General features: G+C 65.5%; 2 protein-coding genes across 9 annotated transcripts; one reads left to right on the plus strand and one right to left on the minus strand.

The window, feature by feature from the left end:
* The first annotated feature begins 115 nt into the window (after window positions 1-115).
* On the plus strand, window positions 116-13,863 carry MICAL1 (microtubule associated monooxygenase, calponin and LIM domain containing 1). 4 transcript variants are annotated; one of them, XM_029999481.1, is made up of 26 exons: window positions 116-287; window positions 4,326-4,533; window positions 4,612-4,890; window positions 5,694-5,901; window positions 6,010-6,126; window positions 6,327-6,425; window positions 6,504-6,659; window positions 6,878-6,978; window positions 7,250-7,507; window positions 7,924-8,039; window positions 8,122-8,248; window positions 8,526-8,598; window positions 9,078-9,228; window positions 9,303-9,490; window positions 9,606-9,715; window positions 9,801-9,851; window positions 9,949-10,026; window positions 10,383-10,551; window positions 10,636-10,718; window positions 10,830-11,277; window positions 11,398-11,480; window positions 11,632-11,730; window positions 11,855-11,948; window positions 12,031-12,130; window positions 12,235-12,308; window positions 12,412-13,863. In XM_029999481.1, the coding sequence occupies exons 3-26, from the start codon at window positions 4,630-4,632 to the stop codon at window positions 12,540-12,542; spliced, it is 3,375 nt and encodes a 1,124-aa protein (XP_029855341.1). In that variant the 5' UTR covers window positions 116-287; window positions 4,326-4,533; window positions 4,612-4,629; the 3' UTR covers window positions 12,543-13,863. The 4 variants fall into 4 exon arrangements, with proteins under 4 accessions (XP_029855341.1, XP_040975602.1, XP_040975601.1 ...); XM_041119668.1 differs by lacking the exon at window positions 116-287 and having other exon boundaries at window positions 4,116-4,533; window positions 10,968-11,277; XM_041119667.1 differs by lacking the exons at window positions 116-287; window positions 6,878-6,978 and having other exon boundaries at window positions 4,116-4,533; window positions 6,010-6,113.
* Window positions 13,864-13,865: 2 nt separating this feature from the next.
* SMPD2 (sphingomyelin phosphodiesterase 2) lies at window positions 13,866-18,539 on the minus strand. 5 transcript variants are annotated; one of them, XM_029999512.2, is made up of 11 exons: window positions 18,448-18,539; window positions 17,335-17,439; window positions 16,816-16,912; window positions 16,597-16,673; window positions 16,229-16,322; window positions 16,051-16,140; window positions 15,597-15,679; window positions 15,248-15,380; window positions 15,070-15,174; window positions 14,832-14,988; window positions 13,866-14,593 (listed from the first exon to the last, which is right to left on the minus strand). In XM_029999512.2, exons 2-11 carry the CDS (start codon window positions 17,382-17,384, stop codon window positions 14,250-14,252), a joined length of 1,230 nt encoding a protein of 409 aa, XP_029855372.1. In that variant the 5' UTR covers window positions 17,385-17,439; window positions 18,448-18,539; the 3' UTR covers window positions 13,866-14,249. The 5 variants fall into 5 exon arrangements, with proteins under 5 accessions (XP_029855372.1, XP_029855370.1, XP_029855373.1 ...); XM_029999510.2 differs by lacking the exon at window positions 18,448-18,539 and having other exon boundaries at window positions 17,335-18,173; XM_029999513.2 differs by lacking the exon at window positions 18,448-18,539 and having other exon boundaries at window positions 16,816-16,963; window positions 17,335-17,447.
* Window positions 18,540-18,939: the final 400 nt, after the last annotated feature.

Genomic DNA, 18,939 nt, shown 5'->3' on the forward strand with positions numbered 1-18,939 from the left:
AGCTGGGAGCTTCCCGGGGGCTGTCCCCCTCCCCGGGCAGGAGCTGGGCTGCTCCCAGTACCGCCTCCCAGCAGCTGGGACGCCTGGGTCCCCCCGGCCGTGGGGGAAGGGAGGGGAGGGGAGGGGAGGGGAGGGAAGGAGAGGGGAGGGGAAGGCCGGACCAGCCGGCAGCTGCTTGCGAAGCCGGAGCCCGTTTCCTGCTCGTCCTCCCCCGGCTGCAAGCAGCCGTGAGCCCCTCCCCACCCCCGGGGCTGTGCCTCAGTTTCCCCCTCCGAGAGGCTCTGGAGGTGAGTTAGGGGGTGGGGATGGGCAGAGCATCCCTGGGGGGGGGGGGGGGGGGGGGGGGGGGGGGGTGTCAGGGCTCTGCTGCCTCCCCCACCCCCGTGTCCCTCCGCTCGGATGCGGGGAAGGAGCTGGGGGGGGGGGGGTGGACGGACAGCATCCCTCCGGCCGGTCCCCTCCGCCCGAGGAGAGCATCGCTCCGGGCCCCGCCCTGCCGCACAAGCTGGGGATTGGGGGGGGGGGGTGTTGCCAAAACCGAGGGGTGATTTTGGGGTGCTGGGGGGGGACGCTCAACCCCGCCGTGCCCGTGTCCTGCGTGTCCCCGGGATGCCGAGCAGGGGATGCTCGGAAGCGGGGTAGCGCTTTGTCTCCGGCTGCCCCCTCCCCAAAGCCTCTCCCGGGGGGCAGCGGGGTCCCCCCACCCTGTCCTCGCTGCTTTTCCCCTCCAGCCCCTGGGCTCTGCTCCCTCCGGGACAAAGGGAAAAGAGAGCAGACCCTGCTCCTCCTCCTCGACTCGGTTCCCAGTACCACCAGTGCTCCCAGTGCCAAGTGGGATGGGGTGGGAAGAGAGAGCTTTGCTAAGCGCCTTTCCCCCATTCCAACCCCTCCGCCTGGTGCAGGGGGAGGGATGCTCCATGGGCCCCCAGGAGTGAGCCCCAGCTGGGGGTTCAGGGCTGTACCCCATCCCAGGGCTGAAGTCGGGGGCACACATTCCCCAGTCCCTGAGCCTGGGGTGGATGAAGGCCCCGGTACATTTGGGTAACCAAACCTGGTGTTCACCACCGTACCCCAAGACACGTCTCCTGCTGACCCTGCGGGGATGACTGTAGCTGGGGGCGAAGAAGAAGTGGGAGAGGAGGAAAAGGATGCGGGATGCAAAGCCTGGCTGTGAGCAGACTTCCCCTTGCACTGAAATTAGGCTGCAAGAGGCAGCTCCCTCCGTGGGGCTGGTGCTGGGCAGGGGGGGCAAAGCTGAGCAGCCAAAATAGGGGGAGCAGGTTTGCTCCCCCCAACCCCAAATGTTGCCTCTGCCCAGGGCTCCCAGGGCTCAGCGGTGGCTTGTGGACCCCCCGCAAAGGGCAACACCAAAATGCCCTGGAGATGTGCCCACTTCTGCTGCCGGCAGCTGCAGGAGCTGAGGCTGGGTCCTGCACCTCTGAGGGGGGATTTTGGCACGTGCTTTCCAGGGGGGGTTTATGCACCCTTGAAAGGGAACCCCCTCCACCGCAACACCCCGTCCCTGCAGCTGCCAGCCTCTGCCCTCGCTAGTGCTGGTGGCAGGTTTTTCCCCCCTCCTTAGCCCTTCTCCCCACAGCTCCACCCTGGGGGCTTGCTAAGGGGGGGGGCTCAGCCAGGGAGTGCCCATGCACCCACATCCCCGGCTCAAACCAGAGGAGCCGACAGCGATTCTTCCCCTCCCTCCAAGGATTATAAACCCAGCCAAATTAGGGCAGGTTTCCATAGGGTCAGCCAAGGCGATCTCCCTGCCCGGTCCCACTCCTGGGATGTTTCTCCGGAGCACAATAACGCCGGCAAGAGCAGCACCCGCTGCCTTCGCCCCTTCCCAGCACCGGCCCAGCTCAGGCAGCAGTGAAAAGCAGGATCTTTGGCCAAGCTGTTGGACAGCCATAAGAAACCCTCCACCCTGCCCACCGGCCTTGGGGCCATCCCCAAGGTTGCTGGAAGGACATTCCTGGGGTCCAGCCCAGCTCAGCAGCCTGGCCCGGCGGCCTCCAGGCTGGATCCCAAACCCGGAGCAGCCTGGTCCGTGCTGGGAGCCGGCGCAACGGCGAGGCGAGAGGCTCAGCTGGAAGGGAATCTGCTGCTGCTGGAAATCCTCCCGGCTTTCATTAGCTCCGTATGGAGCCATGTCCTTTCCCACCCCATTTCCACGTGCCTGGGAGACACGTGAGCTCGCCAGCGGCCCAGCACCCCCGGGCCAGCTCCCCCCACCATTTCCCAAGGGGCTTCTTCTCTCCGTGCAAGGGCAGGAGGAGACCCCAACTTGCAAAGCGGGATAGACTGTCCCTGCTCCAGGGATGCTCCACATGTGCCGGTCCTGGGCGACGTTCCCGTAGGCATGACCGCAGCCACCCCAACCAGAGACATCATGAGCTGAGTCAGGGCTGGCTCCAACCCCCCCCCACCTCTTCCGTGCAGCTGGCAGGAGCAGTTTTAAGGGAAGAAATGCAAAAGGTGTTCACGGGAAGAGCAGAGCCGGAGGCAGCCTGGTTCAGCCCTGTGCCCTCCTTCGCTGGCACCGGCCTTTGTGGGCTGAAAGCTGTTTATTTTCATCAAACCTGCAGGAACTGAGTATCCATGGGGGTTTCTGTCCTTGCTTGCAATTGTTGGGGGGGGGGGGGATTTGAGAGTGCCAAATGGGACGCAGCGTGCCGGCACGAGCATCGTTTCCGTAGGAAACTTGGTGTAACACAAGGCTTGTTGTTCTACCTCCTGCGAGCCTCCCTGCCAAAGCGCTGGGGCTGGAAAGCTTTCCCAGGCAGCATGCTCCCCCCGGCATCGTGTCCAGTGGGAATTGAGGCCTTGAGATGGTTTTTATTTGGAGCCAGGGGCTGGTGATGCTGGAGTGGGTGCTCTCAGCCCGGGCACCTGCCTTTGCCCCATCGCCCTGGGGCTGCTGCGTGGTGGCCTTGGGAGCTGCCGGTGCAGAAACGCGAGCTCCCCGGGGGAAAACCCACCGTGCCCAGGCAGCACAGGGCACTGGAGCCCGGCCAGCCAGCACGGCTGCCTGGGCAGCCTCCCATGGGAGGAGGGTGGGTGGCCGGTGGGACAGCATGCCCGCACTCTCCGGTGAGGTTTGCAGCGCTGCCTCAGTTTCCCCAGGCTCCTCATTCTGTCCCGCTGGCAGGGCCAGAGGGCTGGCAGCGCTCAGGGGAAGAGCAGAAATCTGTCCCCGGGTCTCACAGCCCTGCCACAAATGCGGTGGTCGTGTCTTCTGTCCCCATGCTGTTACTGTGGGGACCGGTGGGTGCCAGCTCCTGCTCCCAGCCCAGCTGGATGCTTTATCCTTGGGTCTGCCTAGGAAGGAAAAGGTTAAAATGCCGGGATTTCCTGGCTGTGGTGCTGGGGAGGGAAGGTGACCTGCAGAAGTGCTTTGCATCCTCTGTGGCTCCAGCTGGCCTTGCAAAGCACACGCGGGTGTCTGGAAGCTGCTGGAGCGAGACTGAACTTGAAACCCAGCTAGAATTTGGGCTTTCGAGCCCAAAACTTAAATTCCTCCTTTCCCCTGCCCAATCGAGGGCACCTTGGCTCGGACTCGGTGTCCTTCCCCCTCCGGCATCCCGCTGGGGGCTTCGGGGTGCCGCCGTGTGCCCATCGGTAACGCTGAGCGGCGAGAGGGCAAAGAGCGATGGTTCAAAGGTAGGAGCGCTCCAGTTTACCGAGCCTTTTCACCAGTTCCTCCTTGGCAGTGCCATGTCTCCTCTCCGCCAGTTGCTTTGCCAGACCGGGGGACGCTTTTCCAGCCCCCGGGGCTTGGTGACAACGGCTGGAAAGGGCAAAGCTTTGTGCTTCGTGCTCGGGCTGGCAAGACAGAGGGTGGCATGGGACAGTGCTGGGGGGACGGTGCCAGGAGTGGGAGGTGGATGCAAGGAGTGCTGGTCCCCTGGGAGATGCCAGGGGTAGGGGGGGTTGGGGTGCCTACAGGGGAATGTGCTGCACCCCCCCGCCCACGGGTTCCCCGGTATGACGGGGCCGTTCGTACGGTGGTTTAGCTTTTCTCTCATTTCCCCACCAGTGTTTCCTCTGTGCTAATCTGCTTCCGCCCCGCTCCGGGGGTGGCAGAGGCGGAGGTGGGGGGGGAAAGTCACCCCACTCCTGCTGCAAAAGCCAGGCTGGTGGGATGGGTCCAATCCTCCTCCCTCCTGCCCCAGGGCTGGGTCTTGCTGGTTTTTGGGGGAACTGTGGTTTGTCCCTGTGGCTGGGACGCCTCTCCTCATCCCTCCCCCAGCGAGGCTGAGGGTGAAGAGGAGGGAAGTGGCATCTCTGCTCCAAAACGCTTCGCTCTGCTCTCGCCGCTGCAGGTACAGACCGTATGGAGGAAGCCGCTTGCTGCCACCGCAGCCCTCTCCGTCCCCTCCCCTGACGTCACCGCAGCAGGGTGACACCGTGGCTCGCTGGGTGCAGCGCCCGGGGGAGGCTCCGCCAGCCGCTGCTGCAAAGGACCCCGATTTTGGTAGCACCATCACCCAACGGCACCCCTGGCTGGGAAACCTCGTGCCGACGCACCAGGTCTGGTATTGGGTGGGTTTGAGGGTGGGGGTCCTGGAGAGTCCCTCCGCCACACATATCTCTGCCGTCCCTCGCCAGGCTGCTGGGTGAAGCAGGATGAGTGTGCCGGCCGATGAGCCGGGCAACCCGGCCCATGCCATCTTCGAGAGATTCCTGCGTGCCGGAGAGTGCCGGGAGGTGCTGGGCTGCTTCGGGGAGCTGTGCCAGCAGCTGGGGCTGCAGGGCAGCGGGCTGCAGCTCTACCATGGCCTCAAGGCTGCCCTCAACTACTGGAGTGCCAAGGCCCTGTGGAGCAAGCTGGATAAGAAAGCCGGGCACAAGGACTACGACCAGGGCACAGCCTGTGCCAGCACCAAGGTACCGGGGACATGGAGCGTGGGGTTTGGGTCCCTCCGTGCCCTGCATCCTTGTCCCCGGGCTGAGAGCATCCCTTGGGGCACCCTGGCCCCCACCCCAGGAGGATGTGGAATGTGCCGGGCAGGAGGTTGACGGAGTTTAATGGGACAGGATGTTAATTAGTGCCACTCCCCTCCCCATGGCGTGATGCCACCTCGGTGCCACCCAGCCAGCGGCGTCCTTCCTCCTCCCGGCTGCTCCCTGCTGGGAACATCCCATGGCGGGCTGCAAAGGGGCAGAAGGACCTGCCGAGCCCTTTCTGGGGGACAGGAGCGTGCTGGGGTAGGATATCCCCCTGGGGCTTGGGGACCCTATTTCTGTCCCCTTGTCCCAGAGGTTTTGTCCCCACTGCTGGTGCCCCACCGTCCCCCCAGCCCTGCACAGGGGCTGGCAGGAGATCAAACCCGAGTCCTGATTTTGAGCCTGTTGCTGGTGAAATCTCCCCGTTCCCGGGCCGCAGCAGGCAGGAGACGTGCACGCCTTATCTCACCGAGCGCTTTAATGGCTGCCATCGCCACATGCAAAGGCAAGATTCAGGCAGGCGAGGAGGCTTGGGGGGGCACCCCACAGGGGCCCCCACTTTGCAGGGAGAAGCAGTACTTGCAGCCTGGGAGAAAAGGGAAATAGTGGGGAGGGCCAGATCCTGACCCGGAGAAAGGAAGAGATGCTGCTTGTGGCAGTGCTGAGCTCCCTGGGGGTTTACCCAAACCCCTGCTTTTTGGGGTGGGTGCCCGTCCCCTTCACACCACCCATCCCCTTCGCAGTGCCTGGTGGTGGGGGCCGGCCCCTGCGGGCTGCGGGTGGCCATCGAACTGGCGCTGCTGGGTGCCCGCGTGGTGCTGCTGGAGAAGCGGGACTCCTTCTCCCGCAACAACGTCCTGCACCTCTGGCCCTTCACCATCCACGACCTGCGGGCGCTGGGTGCCAAGAAGTTTTACGGGCGCTTCTGCACCGGCACGCTGGACCACATCAGTGAGTTTTTGGGGGGGGGACGACGACTAAGTTCTGCACCCCCGGGGTCCCCTCACTATGGGGAGCCCAGGGATGGGGGGGTGCAGCCCTGAGTGTCCCCTCTCCCAGGTATCCGGCAGCTCCAGCTGATCCTGCTGAAGGTGGCTCTGCTCCTGGGGGTGGAGGTGCACATCAACGTGCAGTTCAAGGGCCTTGTCCCCCCCACGGGCAAGGTGGGCGGACAGGGTAAGGTATCACGGCGGGGTGGGTGGCATCCCTGGGGACAAGGACGGGGCTGCGGGTGGCCGCTCTGAGCCCCTCGGTCCCTTTGCTAGCCTGGGACGTGCCTTTCTGGGGGTGGGGGGATGAGATGCAAGCCTCTCCCCCTCCCCGGAGCAGGTCCCAGCTGAGACCCAGCATGCTCGTGACTGTCCCTCTCCCCGCAGGCGGCTGGCGTGCTGTGCTGCAGCCCGGCTCCTCTCCCCTCAGCCGCTACGAGTTCGACGTCCTCATCTCAGCTGGTGGCGGCAAATTTGTCCCCGAAGGTGACAGCAGTGGGTCCCTGCACCCCCGGGATTGGTATGGGGGGCTGGGTGGGGGCTCACACCTCTCCCATCCCGCAGGATTCAAGCGGAAGGAGACGCGGGGGAAGCTGGCCATCGGCATCACCACCAACTTCATCAACCGCCACAGCCGGGCTGAGGTGGAGGTGGCCGAGATCAGCGGCGTGGCTCGAATCTACAACCAGAAGTTCTTCCAAAACCTCTACAACAAAACAGGTCGGTGGTCCTGGCCCCGGCGTGGGGGGTGCTGGGGGTCCCTCTCCCCTCTCGGTGCAGCTGGAGGGTCAGCCCCAGGATGTCCCCTCTGTGATGGGATGGATGTCCCCACATGGTACCCCATTGCAGGGGACGTTTGGTGGCTGAATCCAGTGCAGGGGCTCCCTCTGGCCCTGGCTCTGCCCCGTGGCTCAGCTCAGCCCCTTCCCCATCACCAGGCATCGACCTGGAAAACATCGTCTACTACAAGGACGACACTCACTATTTCGTCATGACGGCCAAGAAGCAGAGCCTGCTCAAGAAGGGGGTCATCCTCCAGGTGAGCGGGCAGGATCTGGCCCCGGGATCCCATAGCAATGGGTGGCTGAAAGCCTGGAGGGTGAGATGCAAATCATAGGTGCTGGTTTGACCGTGCACCCCTGAGATGGTGGGGGCTTTGGCAGCTGTTGCCTGTGCTGGGGGAAAAATCCTTTTGGGGGGCTCACAGCCCCAAGCCCAGTGGCACAGCTTTGCCCCAGAGCTGGCTGCACCCAGGCTGGGGGGCAAACACCTCCTCCCGCATCCCAACCAGCTTCACCCCATCCCCACAGGACAAAGCAGACATCGAGAGCCTCCTGTCCCCGGAGAACGTGAACCGGGACGCCCTCCTCAGCTATGCCAAAGAAGCTGCCAACTTCTCCACCAATTACCGCCTGCCCGAACTGGAGTTTGCCCTCAACCACCGGGACCTGCCGGATGTCGACATGTTCGACTTCACCTGCATGACACGTTCGGAGAACGCGGCGCTGGTGCGGGAGCACAACGGGGCCCGTCTGCTCCTCGGGCTGGTGGGCGACTGCCTGGTGGAGGTGAGGGTCCCCCTTGCAGCACCACTATGTGCCTCAGTTTCCCCTCTCCCTGCAAGATGCGTTGGTTGCAATACGTTCCCCCTCCCAAAGCGCTTCTCGCCCCAGCTGCCCGGTGCACCCCATCCCCGGGAGCAGGCTCCCCAAGTCCCAGTAGCGGGATGCTTTGGTGGGGTTATCCCCGTCCCCAGCCCCACTGGAGATCTGGGCTGGTTTCAAGGCAGAGGAGCAGCCCAGCTCCTCCCCAGACGCAGCCATACCAGCCGGGGAGGAGACAGCCGCCCATCCTCTCCCTGCGCGTCCTGCCGCCGCTCCCCACTTTCATCCCCGGCCAAGCCCGGCAGCTCCCAGCCTCCTCCCAGCCGCCCCGACCGGCCGTGCGGCTCCAGCTCCATCTCTCTCTGCTTTTGCCTTTGCAGCCCTTCTGGCCGCTGGGCACCGGCGTGGCCAGGGGCTTCCTCGCCGCCTTCGACGCGGCGTGGATGGTGCGGCGGTGGGCGGCCGGGACACCTCCGCTGGAGGTGCTGGCCGAGAGGTGAGTGTCCCCGTCCCGCTAGGCTGGTTCCACAACGGGCGAGGATGGTGGCACTGAGCCCAGCCCTGTCCCTTGTACCCAGGGAGAGCATCTACCAGCACCTCTCGCAGACCTCCCCGGACAACACCAACAAGAACATCAGCCAGTACAGCATCGATCCAGCCACGCGCTACCCCAACATCAACCTGCAGGCCATCAAAGCCAGCCAGGTACCCGGCCAGGTCCTGCCATGGGGCAGCCATCCAGCCCAGCCTCCCCAGTGGTCAGGGTGACACCAGTTTGCACGGTCCCCTGTCCCCAAAGGGTGTGAGGCTGAAGCTGTTGGTCCCCAGGGCATTTAATGCATTGCCCGTTGTGGATGCGGGTGGTTCTGGGGAGGCGTTGGGGGGGGGGTCCGTGTGTCCCCCTTGCTGGGGCAAGCTCCCTGCATGGTGCTGCTGGCTCTGTGCAGGTGGTGACCTGCCACCGGCATGTCCCCATCGGCAGGTCCGGGACCTCTACCTCGTGGGCATGGTGGAGGTGGACCACAAGAGGAAGAGTGACAACCGGCTCAGCACCGGTAGGAGAAGCCAGTCCTGCCCTGGCCCCCCTGGCGCCGGGACCCCCCGTTCCTCCTGGCAGCCCATGCCAGAGTAGCTCCTGCCCTGATTTTCATCCCCATCCTTCTTTTCTTGAGCCCTGGCTGGTGTCCAGCTGGCTGCCGTGCTCCTCCCAGCAGCGGCTGTGTTTCCATCCCAGTGGCACCACTGGTTTCCATTCCCTCTGCCCATGGCCCCGTGGGGACACAGCCCCCCAGCTGCCTTTGAGGGGGGGTTGTGCCCCTCATTCTGGCCCGCATTGATGCTGAGCCGTGAAATATTAATGGATGCTTTATCAACCCATTTGTTGAGCCTTGCGGGGGGTGGTTGCATGGGGGAGGTGTCTCGCTTCACTCCCATGGGACCCCTTCCCCACTAAAACACTGATGCTGGGAAGGGAGCTGGCTGGGGGGGGTGTCCCTGCCTCTTTGGGATGGGGACATGTGTGCTGCCTTCCCAGCGGTCTCTGGAGATGCCTACGAAGAACTGCTGAGCTGGTGCCAGGCCAGCACGGCCGGGTACCACGGCGTGGCAGTGACCGACTTCACCACCTCCTGGACCAGCGGCTTGGCCCTCTGCGCCCTCATCCATCGCTTCCGCCCCGACCTGGTGTGAGTGCCCAGGACCCCCCCGGGACAACCCACCCTGCGGAGCCCGCCCTGACGGCACCCGTGTCTCCCTGCAGGGACATTGACTCCGTGGACACCCAGGATCCCATCCAGACCCATCAGATGATGCTGGACATGGCAGAGCAGGAGCTGGGCATCCAGCCCGTCCTCTCCAGCGCCGAGATGGCCACCATGGCAGAGCCCGACCGCCTGGGGCTCATCACCTACCTCAGCCAGTTTTATGAAGCTTTCAAGACCTCTCCAGGTACGGGATTTGGTGGGGGGGGTTTAATCCCATCCCAAGCCCCATCGGGGCTGGGTGGGTGCCCCTCCCTTTGTAGGGTGGGTCCCACCACCATGGCCATGTCCCCTCTGTGCAGAGGTGGAGGAGGTCAGCAAGAAGCCCCTGTCTCCTCGCGGCACGCGAGGGGCCATCCTCTTCCTCAGCAAGCTGCAGAAGAGCTGGAACCTGACACACAAGCGTGCCCAGGTGAGGGACGGCCACCCAGCCCCTCGTGCCACCCCAAAACCATGCCCCCCCCTCCCCATCCTAGCCACCCCCTTTGCATTTGCAGGACGGTACCCAGAAGGATGCCGAGGCCAAGAGGAGCCGCAGGGACGCCGAGGTGGGTCTCCCCTGAGTGTCTCGAGGGATGCTCTGCCAGGGTGCAACCGACCCGGGGGGAGACTGGGGGGCTGACCCTCCCCTTGGGTTGCTCGTAGCTGGACACAGGGCTGGACGGAGACATTCTGGACGGTGCCCGCGAGCCGCCACAAACTGCCACGACGGACCCGGGGCAGGTCGGTCCTCGTGTCGCCCCAGCGTGGGGGAGTCCAGCTGTGGGCGGGTGGGCGCTTGGGGGGCACCGGCGGCCGGTGGGGCCGAGCCAAGGGCTGGGACCGGGGCTGTGCGAGCGAACGCCCACGGGCTCCCGGCTCCTCCCTGCCTGTTTCCTGACCCAACTGGTTTTCCGGAGCCAAGACTTGCCGCTCCCTTGCTGGTGCCAGCAAACCCGTCCCGAGCACCCAGACCCACCTCTGCAAGAGGGGAAAAGCCTCCCCCCCCTCCGCGAACCCCCTGGGCTGCCAGCAAAGCCCCAGGACAGGGTGGGTGCCAGCACCCCGGTGCCACCCCAGCCTGTCCTCTTCCCCTGCAGCCGCCGGCCCGCGGGGAGAGCAGCGACGCTTGCTACTTCTGCGGCCGCCGCGTCTACATCCTGGAGCGAGCCAGTGCCGAGGGACGCTTCTTCCATCGCGGCTGCTTCCAGTGTTGGCGGTGCGGGGCCACCCTGCGCCTGGGCGACTACGCCTTCAACGAGGAGGACGGTGAGGCGGGTTTTGGGGAGAGGGGATGCTGGGGGCAAGGCTCCTCCACCTTGCAGGTTGTCACATGGGCCCCCCCCCCCTCAGGTCACTTTTACTGCTCGCTTCACTACCCCAATCCACCCGGCATGGACCTACCCCAGGATGAGCCCCTGGCCCTGTCCGATGGGGTAAGTCACCGTAAATCCCCGTAGATGATGGAGGAAAGGCAGAAGGTGGAGGGGGGATGCTCAGGCACGGCCCCGCGCTGCATCACCCCTCCGCCGCTGGCTCTGCCCTAGGATGCCGCCGCTGCCCGCCTGCCCTCGGATGCTGGGAGCCCGTGTGTGTCCCCCAAGGAGGGGGTACCCGGTCCCCCGCAGCCCCCACCGGCAGCCCCACAGCCAGGGGGAGAGCCTGGGGCAGCGGAGGATGCGGAGGATGCTGGTGCCATGGAGGAGCAGGAGCTGCCGGCACAGCCCGGGGGGGATGCGAGGGAGGAGGAAGGTCCCGGAGCGGAGCCCCAAGGGGTAGCAGAGGAGGGTGAGGAGAGCGGGGGCAGGAGGAAGATCGTCCTCACACCACTAGAGAAGCTCAAGCTGTCCACGCTGAACCTCACCGGTGAAGCAGAGCCCGAGCCGCCGCCGAAGCCGGCTCGTCTGCGGCTCCAAGCAGCACCCGAGGCCCTCCCTGCCCTGTGGCAGGGACAAGGCACCTGGGAGAAGGAGGAGGGAATGGCTGTGGAGGAAGGTAGGTGGCTACGAGCCGGAGTCTCTGGCCAAGCAGGACTCCGGGTCCCTCCGGTACCCTGCCATGCCCCACATCTTGTTCATGAGGCACCGGCCCAAAATGGCTCTTTCCTTGGGGCAGCTTTGGAGGAGAGTGACAGCGAGGAAGAGGAAGAGGAGAAGGAGGAGGAGGAAGGCACAGACCTTGGCATCATGGCAGATTTGGTGAGTGCTTTCCCCGAGCAGCGGTGGCTGGGGCTCTTGCCGGTGTCGCCTCTCACAGAGGTGTTGGGTCCGGCTCTGCCGGGGCTGCCGGGGCGGGAGGTGCCCAGCGCAGGGACTGACCCCCCCTGCCTATGCCACCATCCCTTCACAGTGCCTGGACCTGGGCGAAGAGGAGAAATACTCCACCTGGAAGCGCACGCTGACCCGCCGGGCCAGGGAAGCCCAGATGAAGCGGTTCTGCAAAGCCCAGGTAGCCCCACGGGGGAAAGCCGGGTCCCCAGCCCAGCGCCATCCCCCGTCCCCTCCATCCCACTGCTGGTGCCTGCATGGCGGGAGGTGCCGGCCCGCGGGCGAGCGCTGCCCTTCCCTCGCAGGCCATCCAGAGGCGGCTGGAGGAGATCGAGGTGACATTCCGGGAGCTGGAGCAGCAGGGCATCAAGCTGGAGAAGTTACTCCGGGATGAGGGTGGTAAGGCCAGGGTGGATGGGGCACCGTGACCCCTGTGACCAGGGGGGGTCTGCGCCCCACTCATAACCCCCCTGCCCTGCAGGCACCCCAGCCGACCAGAAGACGCAGTGGATGAACCAGCTGCTCTACCTGGTCCAGAAGAAGAACAGCCTGATGTCCGAGGAGTCAGACCTCATGATTGCGTAAGGCTTGGGGGGGGGGAATGCCTCCCAGTCAGCATAGGGGCTCAGCTCACCCTAGCCCCCCCCGAGCCCAGCACCCAGCACCCCCCCTTCCCTCCCCGCAGGGTGCAGGAGCTGAAGCTGGAGGAGCAGCAGTGGCAGCTCGACCAGAAGCTCCGGTGCTACATGAACAGGGAGGGTGAGTACTGGCACGTGCCGGGGGGGTGTCCCTGTGCACGGCGGGGGGAGCGGGGCCGGGGCTGTGGCCCACCCAGCCCTGCTCCAGCCCCCTGCTCCCCCAGAATCCCTGAAGACGCCCGAGGAGCGTGCGGCCGAGCAGGAGATCCTGGTGCAGCTGCTGGACGTGGTGAACAAGCGCAACGTCCTCATCCACATCCAGGAGGAGAAGCGGCTCAGCGAGCTGCGGGCCTGATCCGCGTGGCCCCAGGACCCACCGGCTCCTCCCCGGGGGGGGGGACGAGCGGCGTGTGTCCCCCGGCTGAGCATCACCCTGAGCTGCCTCTGAAGGTGGTGATGCCTGAGCTGCCCGCAGGCACAGGCAGCTGCCGTGGCGAATCCAGCTCCCTGCTTGCCGAAGCCTGCCGTGGAGGGGCCAGACCTGCTGGTGGACGCCTGTGTAGGGAGACACCGAGGAGCACCCCGGCTTTTGGGGTGCAGAGAGGGCGTCCCCGCGCTTGGCTGGATTGCCTTTGCCTTGTGCTTGCTTGAAAATGAGATTTGCAGGAGGCTACAAAACACGGGGGCTGCAGCGGCTCTGCCTGGGGTTTGCTACAGGAGAAGCCCCACAGGGAAGCGGGGTCTCATCCAGCACAGGAGATCCCACAGCCGTCCCCTCAGGGGCTTGGCTGGGGCATCGAAAGTGTTTTGTCTGGCAGAGCCCCTCATGCTTGAGCTGCACCACTGGCTACTGGAGAGGTCGGTCCGTCGCTACCCAGCCAGCCCCATGGCCCGGGCACCAAAGGGCTTCGCTCCCGGCAGCGAGGATGAGACTGCGGCCACCACAGGCAGTTCACAGTGGAGATGCCAAATGTGGAGGGGCAGCATCAGGACCAGCCCCTGGAAGCCACCCTGGGACATCCATCCTAACCCAGGACATCCATCCTAGCCTGGGACATCCATCCCACCGGGGACATCCATCCTAACTCAGGACATCCACCTCAGCCTGGGACATCTAGCTCTACAAGTGGGGCCAGTGACAGACAGACTGGGCTGATCCTGCCACTCTGCATCACTGCTTTTGGGTGCCACATCCACGCTCTCCCCAGCCGCTGCAGGAAACCATGATCAGAAACCCCCCTGCAAGACCCCAGGCCCGGGGAAGGGGCTTTTTTGTCCAGCAGCTCCCCGAGGGGATTGTGCCCAGGGCTGGCACTGTGTGACACTGAGGACAAGGGATGCCGGCGTCCGTGTCCTCCTTGCCCCTTTGGGGTTTCTCCTGCTTGGCAATGCTGAACTGGCCTTTGCACAGACCTCTCCAACCTTTCTCGGGTCCCTGGTTGTTGCAGGGTTGCCTCGATGGCCAAATGGTGCTTACAGCAGCCCCAGCCATGTTGGGCACGGGGGGGGGGTCCCAGGCGCGGGCTCCTCCGTTAGCGATATCTCCCCCACATTCAGCCCTCGTCCTGCCTTCAGTGCCTCCCCAAACCCTCCCGTCTGCCTTTTGTTTGCACCAGCCCTATTATCCTGCTGCAACCCCCCCCCCCCCCTTCGAATAAAGCCTCCCCGACCTGGCACCAAGGGCTAAAATACCACCTTTATTTTCTATATGAGTCAAATCTGGTTGCTGGAGCAGTCACCAGCTTTCACAGGGAGCCCCTGAGGCGACCCCAGGCAAGGGGAGGCTGAGTCTCCCGCCCACGCCAGCAGGTCCCTCCAGGTAGAAAGGGTGTATTAAAAAAACCAGCAATTAAAACCCGCCTCTGTCATGGTTCCCACAGGGGTCAACATAACGAATCTGCCCCAAAAAGCTTAATTCCACCCAGAGAGGCGGTTGTCAAACCCGCGCTACCGAGCCAGCCGCAGCGCTGCTCACCTAAAACTAGAAGTCAACTAGAAAAAGGGACCGAAAAGGGCCACGATGGATCCGGGGGGGACATCACGGGACACCCACGGCCCCAGCTCAGCCATCGCTGGGACGCTCCTGCAGCGCCCGCAGCGCCATCCGCATCTGCTCCTCGGTGCCCTGCAGCATCTTCACCTCGATGGTGTGGAAGAGGTGGAGGCCGGTGGCGAGGAGGAGGACGCCGATGGCGAGGAAGGCCAGCAGGGAGAAAGAGAGCTTGGGGAAGGGCTGCCCGGCGGCCAGCCCTGCCAGCGCGCCCAGCGCGGCCGCTGCCTGCAGCAGCAGCAGCAGCAGGGCCAGCACGGCCATCCTGCCCGTGGAGTAGCGTTGCCGCTGCGCTGCCCGCAGCCCCACGCCCACCTCCGTCCGTGCCTCCGTCACCACGTCGGCCAGCATCGCCTCTGCGGGGGGGACAGGGGTGGCTCAGCAGGGTGGGGTGGGACCCTCCCCCCCCGCCCCGTACCCCTTTTTCTCCCCATCCCCACTGCTCTGCCCTGTCCACACCCCTCCACAAGCAGGACCCCAAGGGATGCCCTAAGCAAGGGGAAATATCCCCAAAAACTCCATCCATCAGTCCATCCACCAGTCCCTCCCCACCCCTGCACACGGGGGACCCCAGCAGCAGCCCCCCCACCTCACCAGCTGTGCCGAGGGTGGCACCCGCAGCCTGTCCCTGCCTCCGGATGTGCAGCGTTGCCATCACGGCTTCATGGTCCGAGAAGGGGATGTCCATGCCTGGGGCTGTCCCCGTGGTGGTCTTCAGCTCTTCACACTTCACCGTGAAGCTCGAGATGGCCTGGGAGAGGGGAGAGGGGGGTCACGCGGGTGCCTCCCCCCGCTGCCACCCACGGCCGGTGGCTGAGGGCCCCCCCACTACCTTGTAGAGGATGTAGTCGATGCGGATGCCCAGCGGGAAGGGCAGCAGCTCTGTCTTGACGGTGAAGCAGTTGTTGGGGATGAGGGTGCAGCCGTCCTCACAGCCCTGAGAGCAAGCGCCTGGGTGGGTGGGGGGCTCTCGGTGTGCCCCGGGACCCCGCTTACCCCCCGCCGCTCACCTCAAAGCGCGTGGCCTCGGCAAAGGCATCCCGCAACCCCGTCCAGCCGCGCAGCAGCCGGATCCCCACGTCTTCGGGGTGCATGTTCAGGTCCCCTCCCAGCAGCACCACGTCAGCCGCCTTCGAGGTGTGTCTGCGGGGATGGGGATGGCTAACCCCCTTCCCCACCCTGCCCCGCACTGGACTGGGGTAACTGGGACCCTCCCCAGTTGCTCCCCAGCCTTACTCCTGACTGGGACTGGTGCAACTAGGAGCTCTCCATAGTGCAAGCCCCAGGGGCGGGGGTGACCGTGCACGCCCCAGAGACCTGCGGTGGGGGGACCCCGTGGGACACCCCACGGCTGCTCACCGGATAAACTGCGCCAGCTCCCAGGCCTGCACCAGGCGGTGGGGCAGGTAGGCGTCCTTCTCCCGGCAGTATTCAGCATGCAGCTGGCGAGAGGCGGGGGGTAAAGCGGCTGTGACCCCCATGCCGGCACCTGCCCAGCTCCAAGGCTTCCTGCAAACCCACCCAGCCCCTCTAGACGGTCCCTTTGGGGTCTGGCCAACCCCTCTGTCTTCATCTCACCTGCCCTGGGGACAGCCTGGGATGCTCACCCCATTGCGCAGCCAGGTCATGGGTCCCTGTCCCCTCCCCAGCGCCCCTCCAGAGCAATATTTAATTAAATCAGTGCATAGTCCCAGGAGAGACGGTGCAGAGCAATGGTTAAAGCAAAGGGACAGCGAAGGAGGGGTACGGCCACTTGTCCCTCTCCTCCCCATCATCACCCCCCCAGTGCCAGGTCCTTCCCCAGGGCGCTCACATGGGTGACATAGACATTGAAGACAATCCCGGAGATCTTAATGACGACGAGGCCGACGGACTTGCCACAGAACCAGTCCCCGTGCTGGAGCTGCCGGAGAGGAAGGGGAGCAGGTCGGGACCGGTCAGGCTCCATGGGGCCAGGCACTGCGGTGCCGTGTGCCCCTCGCCCCACTCACCATGTAGGGGTACCCGTTCAGCGAGTACTGGTAGAGGAGGGTGTCCAGGATGGGGAACCTGGAGAAGACGCAGAGGCCGCTGCCGATCACCCCGCTGCAGGAGGCGAAAAGCACAGTTAAGGAAACGTGGTCCCCCCCAACTCTGCCTCCCCCCAGCCCTGAGCCAAGGGGGCTTCCCGGATGCCTGGGTCCCAGTATGCTCCCATGAGCATCCCACTCTCCAGGCGTGGAGTCTCCCACGGTGACGGAGGTGACCTGCAGCACCCACACCAGTCTCTCCATGTGGCAAACACTGAGGATGCGGCACAGCCCTGTCACCGCCCCATGGACAGCCCCAGGGAGGGGGGGGCCAGCCAGGTCCCTCTCACCTGCGGAAATAATGGGAGAAGGGGTAGCAACCTCCCAGCCTCGCCTTCAGGTCGCTGTAGTCCTGCTCGCTCCACACCTGGAGAACAGCGGGATGGGCTGAGAATGGGCGCACTCATCTCATGGGCTGAGAACGGGCACGCTCCTCTCACGGGCTGAGAACAGGCACGCTCCTCTCACGGGCTGAGAACGGACACACTCAGCTCACAGGCTGCCCTCACCTCCTGGAGAAGCACCAGGTCAAAGCGCTCCCGGCGCAGCATGTCCCCGATGAGCTGGATGCGCTCCTGCCGCCGCTTGCTCAGGTAGCGGATGGCCCTGCCGCATAGGGGTGACGGTCACAACTTGGGGGGGACAGGGTGATGGGGTCTGTCGGGTCACACCAGGACCCAGAACTGGTATGGGCAGGATGCAGACTGGGGGAGATGGGAGGGGGAAAGGGCCATGTGGGGACATGGGGACAAGAGGGATGTGCAGGGAGGCTGTTTGGGGACAGCTTTTCCTGCCTGCAAAATTGAGGCAGCTGGTTGGGGTGCGAATGGGGGGCCCTTTTCTGGGGGAGAAGGCACGGAGGGGACGTGGGGCACTGCTCAGCCGAGCACCTCACGACCCTTTGGGGCTGGGAGAGCGGTGAGTCCCCAAAAAGAAGGGGACGTGAATGTGACACCAAGATGGGACCCCTCTCCCGGTGCGGGTGTCCCCGTCCCCACCTGTGCAGCCCCGGCAAACTCTGGACTCACCAGCAGTTGAGGTCAAAGATGCGGAGCTGCAGGGTGAGATCTCCCTCCATTGCTTGCTGGGGCTTCGTGGGGGGCCGGAGGGCAACACCGGGCAGAAAGGGGGTCCTGCGGGGAGCGGGTTGAGGTGACAGCCCCGGGCAGCTGGCGCAGGGCACGGGGCAGAGCCGGGGAGCCAGGCTGCTGCGGCGCAGGGGCCGAGCCAAGGCAAAGGCTGGGAGGGAGGAGTGCTCGGGGTGCTCCAGAGTGGTCCACACCATCCCCTCCTCTCCCGCCCGCAACGCCCATCCTGAACCCCAACTTGCCCCCAAACAGGGACCCATGTACCCAAACCACATGGGTGATGCCTCTGTCCCGCGGATGGGGACACCGGTGGGCCAGGGATGGGGTGCAGGTCTCAAACCCTTTCTCTGCCACTGAGTTGTGTTCCCGGGTGGACTTTAAACCCCGGGTTCAAAGCGGTGCTGCGAGGCACGGGCATGAGACACCCCACCACCCACCTCCCCGCTTGGGAAGCCCACGGATACTTTCAAAGACCCCAAACCCCGCAGAACCCCGCAGCTCCCGGAGCCGCCCCAGCACTGTTTGCCGGTGGGGGCTCTGCCAGCCCCGCATCTCCCACCCCCGGCTCCCGGGAACATTGTCCATTTTCAAGACAAAAGAGCAAACCCCGGGGCTCCAGGATGCCGGGGACCGGCAGCGGGGTGCAGGCAGCCGGCTACAGGCAACCGAGTGCAGGCAGCCGGGCTCTGCCTGCCCCGGCGGGATTACCGAGCGGCTCATCCCGTCCCTGCGCCGTGCTCATACCGGCGTTTCCTACCGGAGCCGAGCACCCCCCCCGCCCCGGGTCGCTCCCCCCCCCCCGGCCCTCCCCACCTCCCCGCGGGACCGGGCGGGCAGCGGGGCGCGGAGCCGGGCCGGGAGCAACAGGCAGAGCCGGGAGGGGGAGCGGAGCAACAGGCGGAGAGGGACGCGGGGCGGGGGGGGGAACGCGGAGCGGGACGCGGGGCCGGGGGGGGGGAGCGCGGAGCGGGGCCGGGGCGCGGAGCGGGGCGGGGAGGGAGCGCGGAGCGGAGCGGGGACCGGGAGCGGGGGGAGCGCGGAGCGGGACCGGACCTTGGCGGGGGGGGCCGGTAGCGATGCGGAGCCGCGGGACTACGCGTCCCGGCAGGCAGCGCTGCGGGGCGGAAGGGGAAGGGGAAGGGAAGGGGAAGGGAAAGGAAGGGAAGGGGCTGGAGCGGGCCGGGCCGGCCCCGGGGGGCGGTGCGCGGCGGGGAAAGGGGCGGGCGGGGGAATGGGGCCGGGGAGGGGGTGCGGGGATGGGATGGGGGATGCTTCGCACAGCTCTTTCCCCTGGCGATGGGGATGCCCCTTCGCACCCCCCCACACAGACCCCCACCCGCGGGATGGCAGCCGCGGCAAAGGGGGGGGGGGGGTACAGGGGGCTGCGCTGCTCTCCACCTCCCCAAAGCAGCCCCGGCAGCTCTGCCTATACAGGCCGCCTCCTTCCATCTCCTCGGAGGTCTGTGGGGTCCTCCCTGACATCCCCCTCCTCCCGGGACATCCTCTCCCCTTTTTCCTGAGTCCCAGGTCCCCTTAGGAAGGTCC

The sequence above is a fragment of the Aquila chrysaetos genome, chromosome 24, assembly GCF_900496995.4.
Source record: "Aquila chrysaetos chrysaetos chromosome 24, bAquChr1.4, whole genome shotgun sequence".
In the NCBI taxonomy this organism is placed as follows: domain Eukaryota; kingdom Metazoa; phylum Chordata; class Aves; order Accipitriformes; family Accipitridae; genus Aquila; species Aquila chrysaetos.

Coding starts and splice junctions, on each gene's coding strand:
- MICAL1 (XM_029999481.1), top strand. CDS start 4,630: ATGAGTGTGCCGGCCGATGAGCCGGGCAACCCGGCCCATGCCATCTTC. Junction 11,481..11,631: donor TTGGCATCATGGCAGATTTG/GTGAGTGCTTTC, acceptor ATCCCTTCACAG/TGCCTGGACCTGGGCGAAGA. Junction 11,949..12,030: donor GTTACTCCGGGATGAGGGTG/GTAAGGCCAGGG, acceptor CCTGCCCTGCAG/GCACCCCAGCCGACCAGAAG.
- SMPD2 (XM_029999510.2), bottom strand. CDS start 17,669: ATGTGGTTTGGGTACATGGGTCCCTGTTTGGGGGCAAGTTGGGGTTCA. Junction 16,913..17,334: donor ATCTTTGACCTCAACTGCTG/GTGAGTCCAGAG, acceptor CCTATGCGGCAG/GGCCATCCGCTACCTGAGCA. Junction 16,674..16,815: donor ACCTGGTGCTTCTCCAGGAG/GTGAGGGCAGCC, acceptor GCTGTTCTCCAG/GTGTGGAGCGAGCAGGACTA.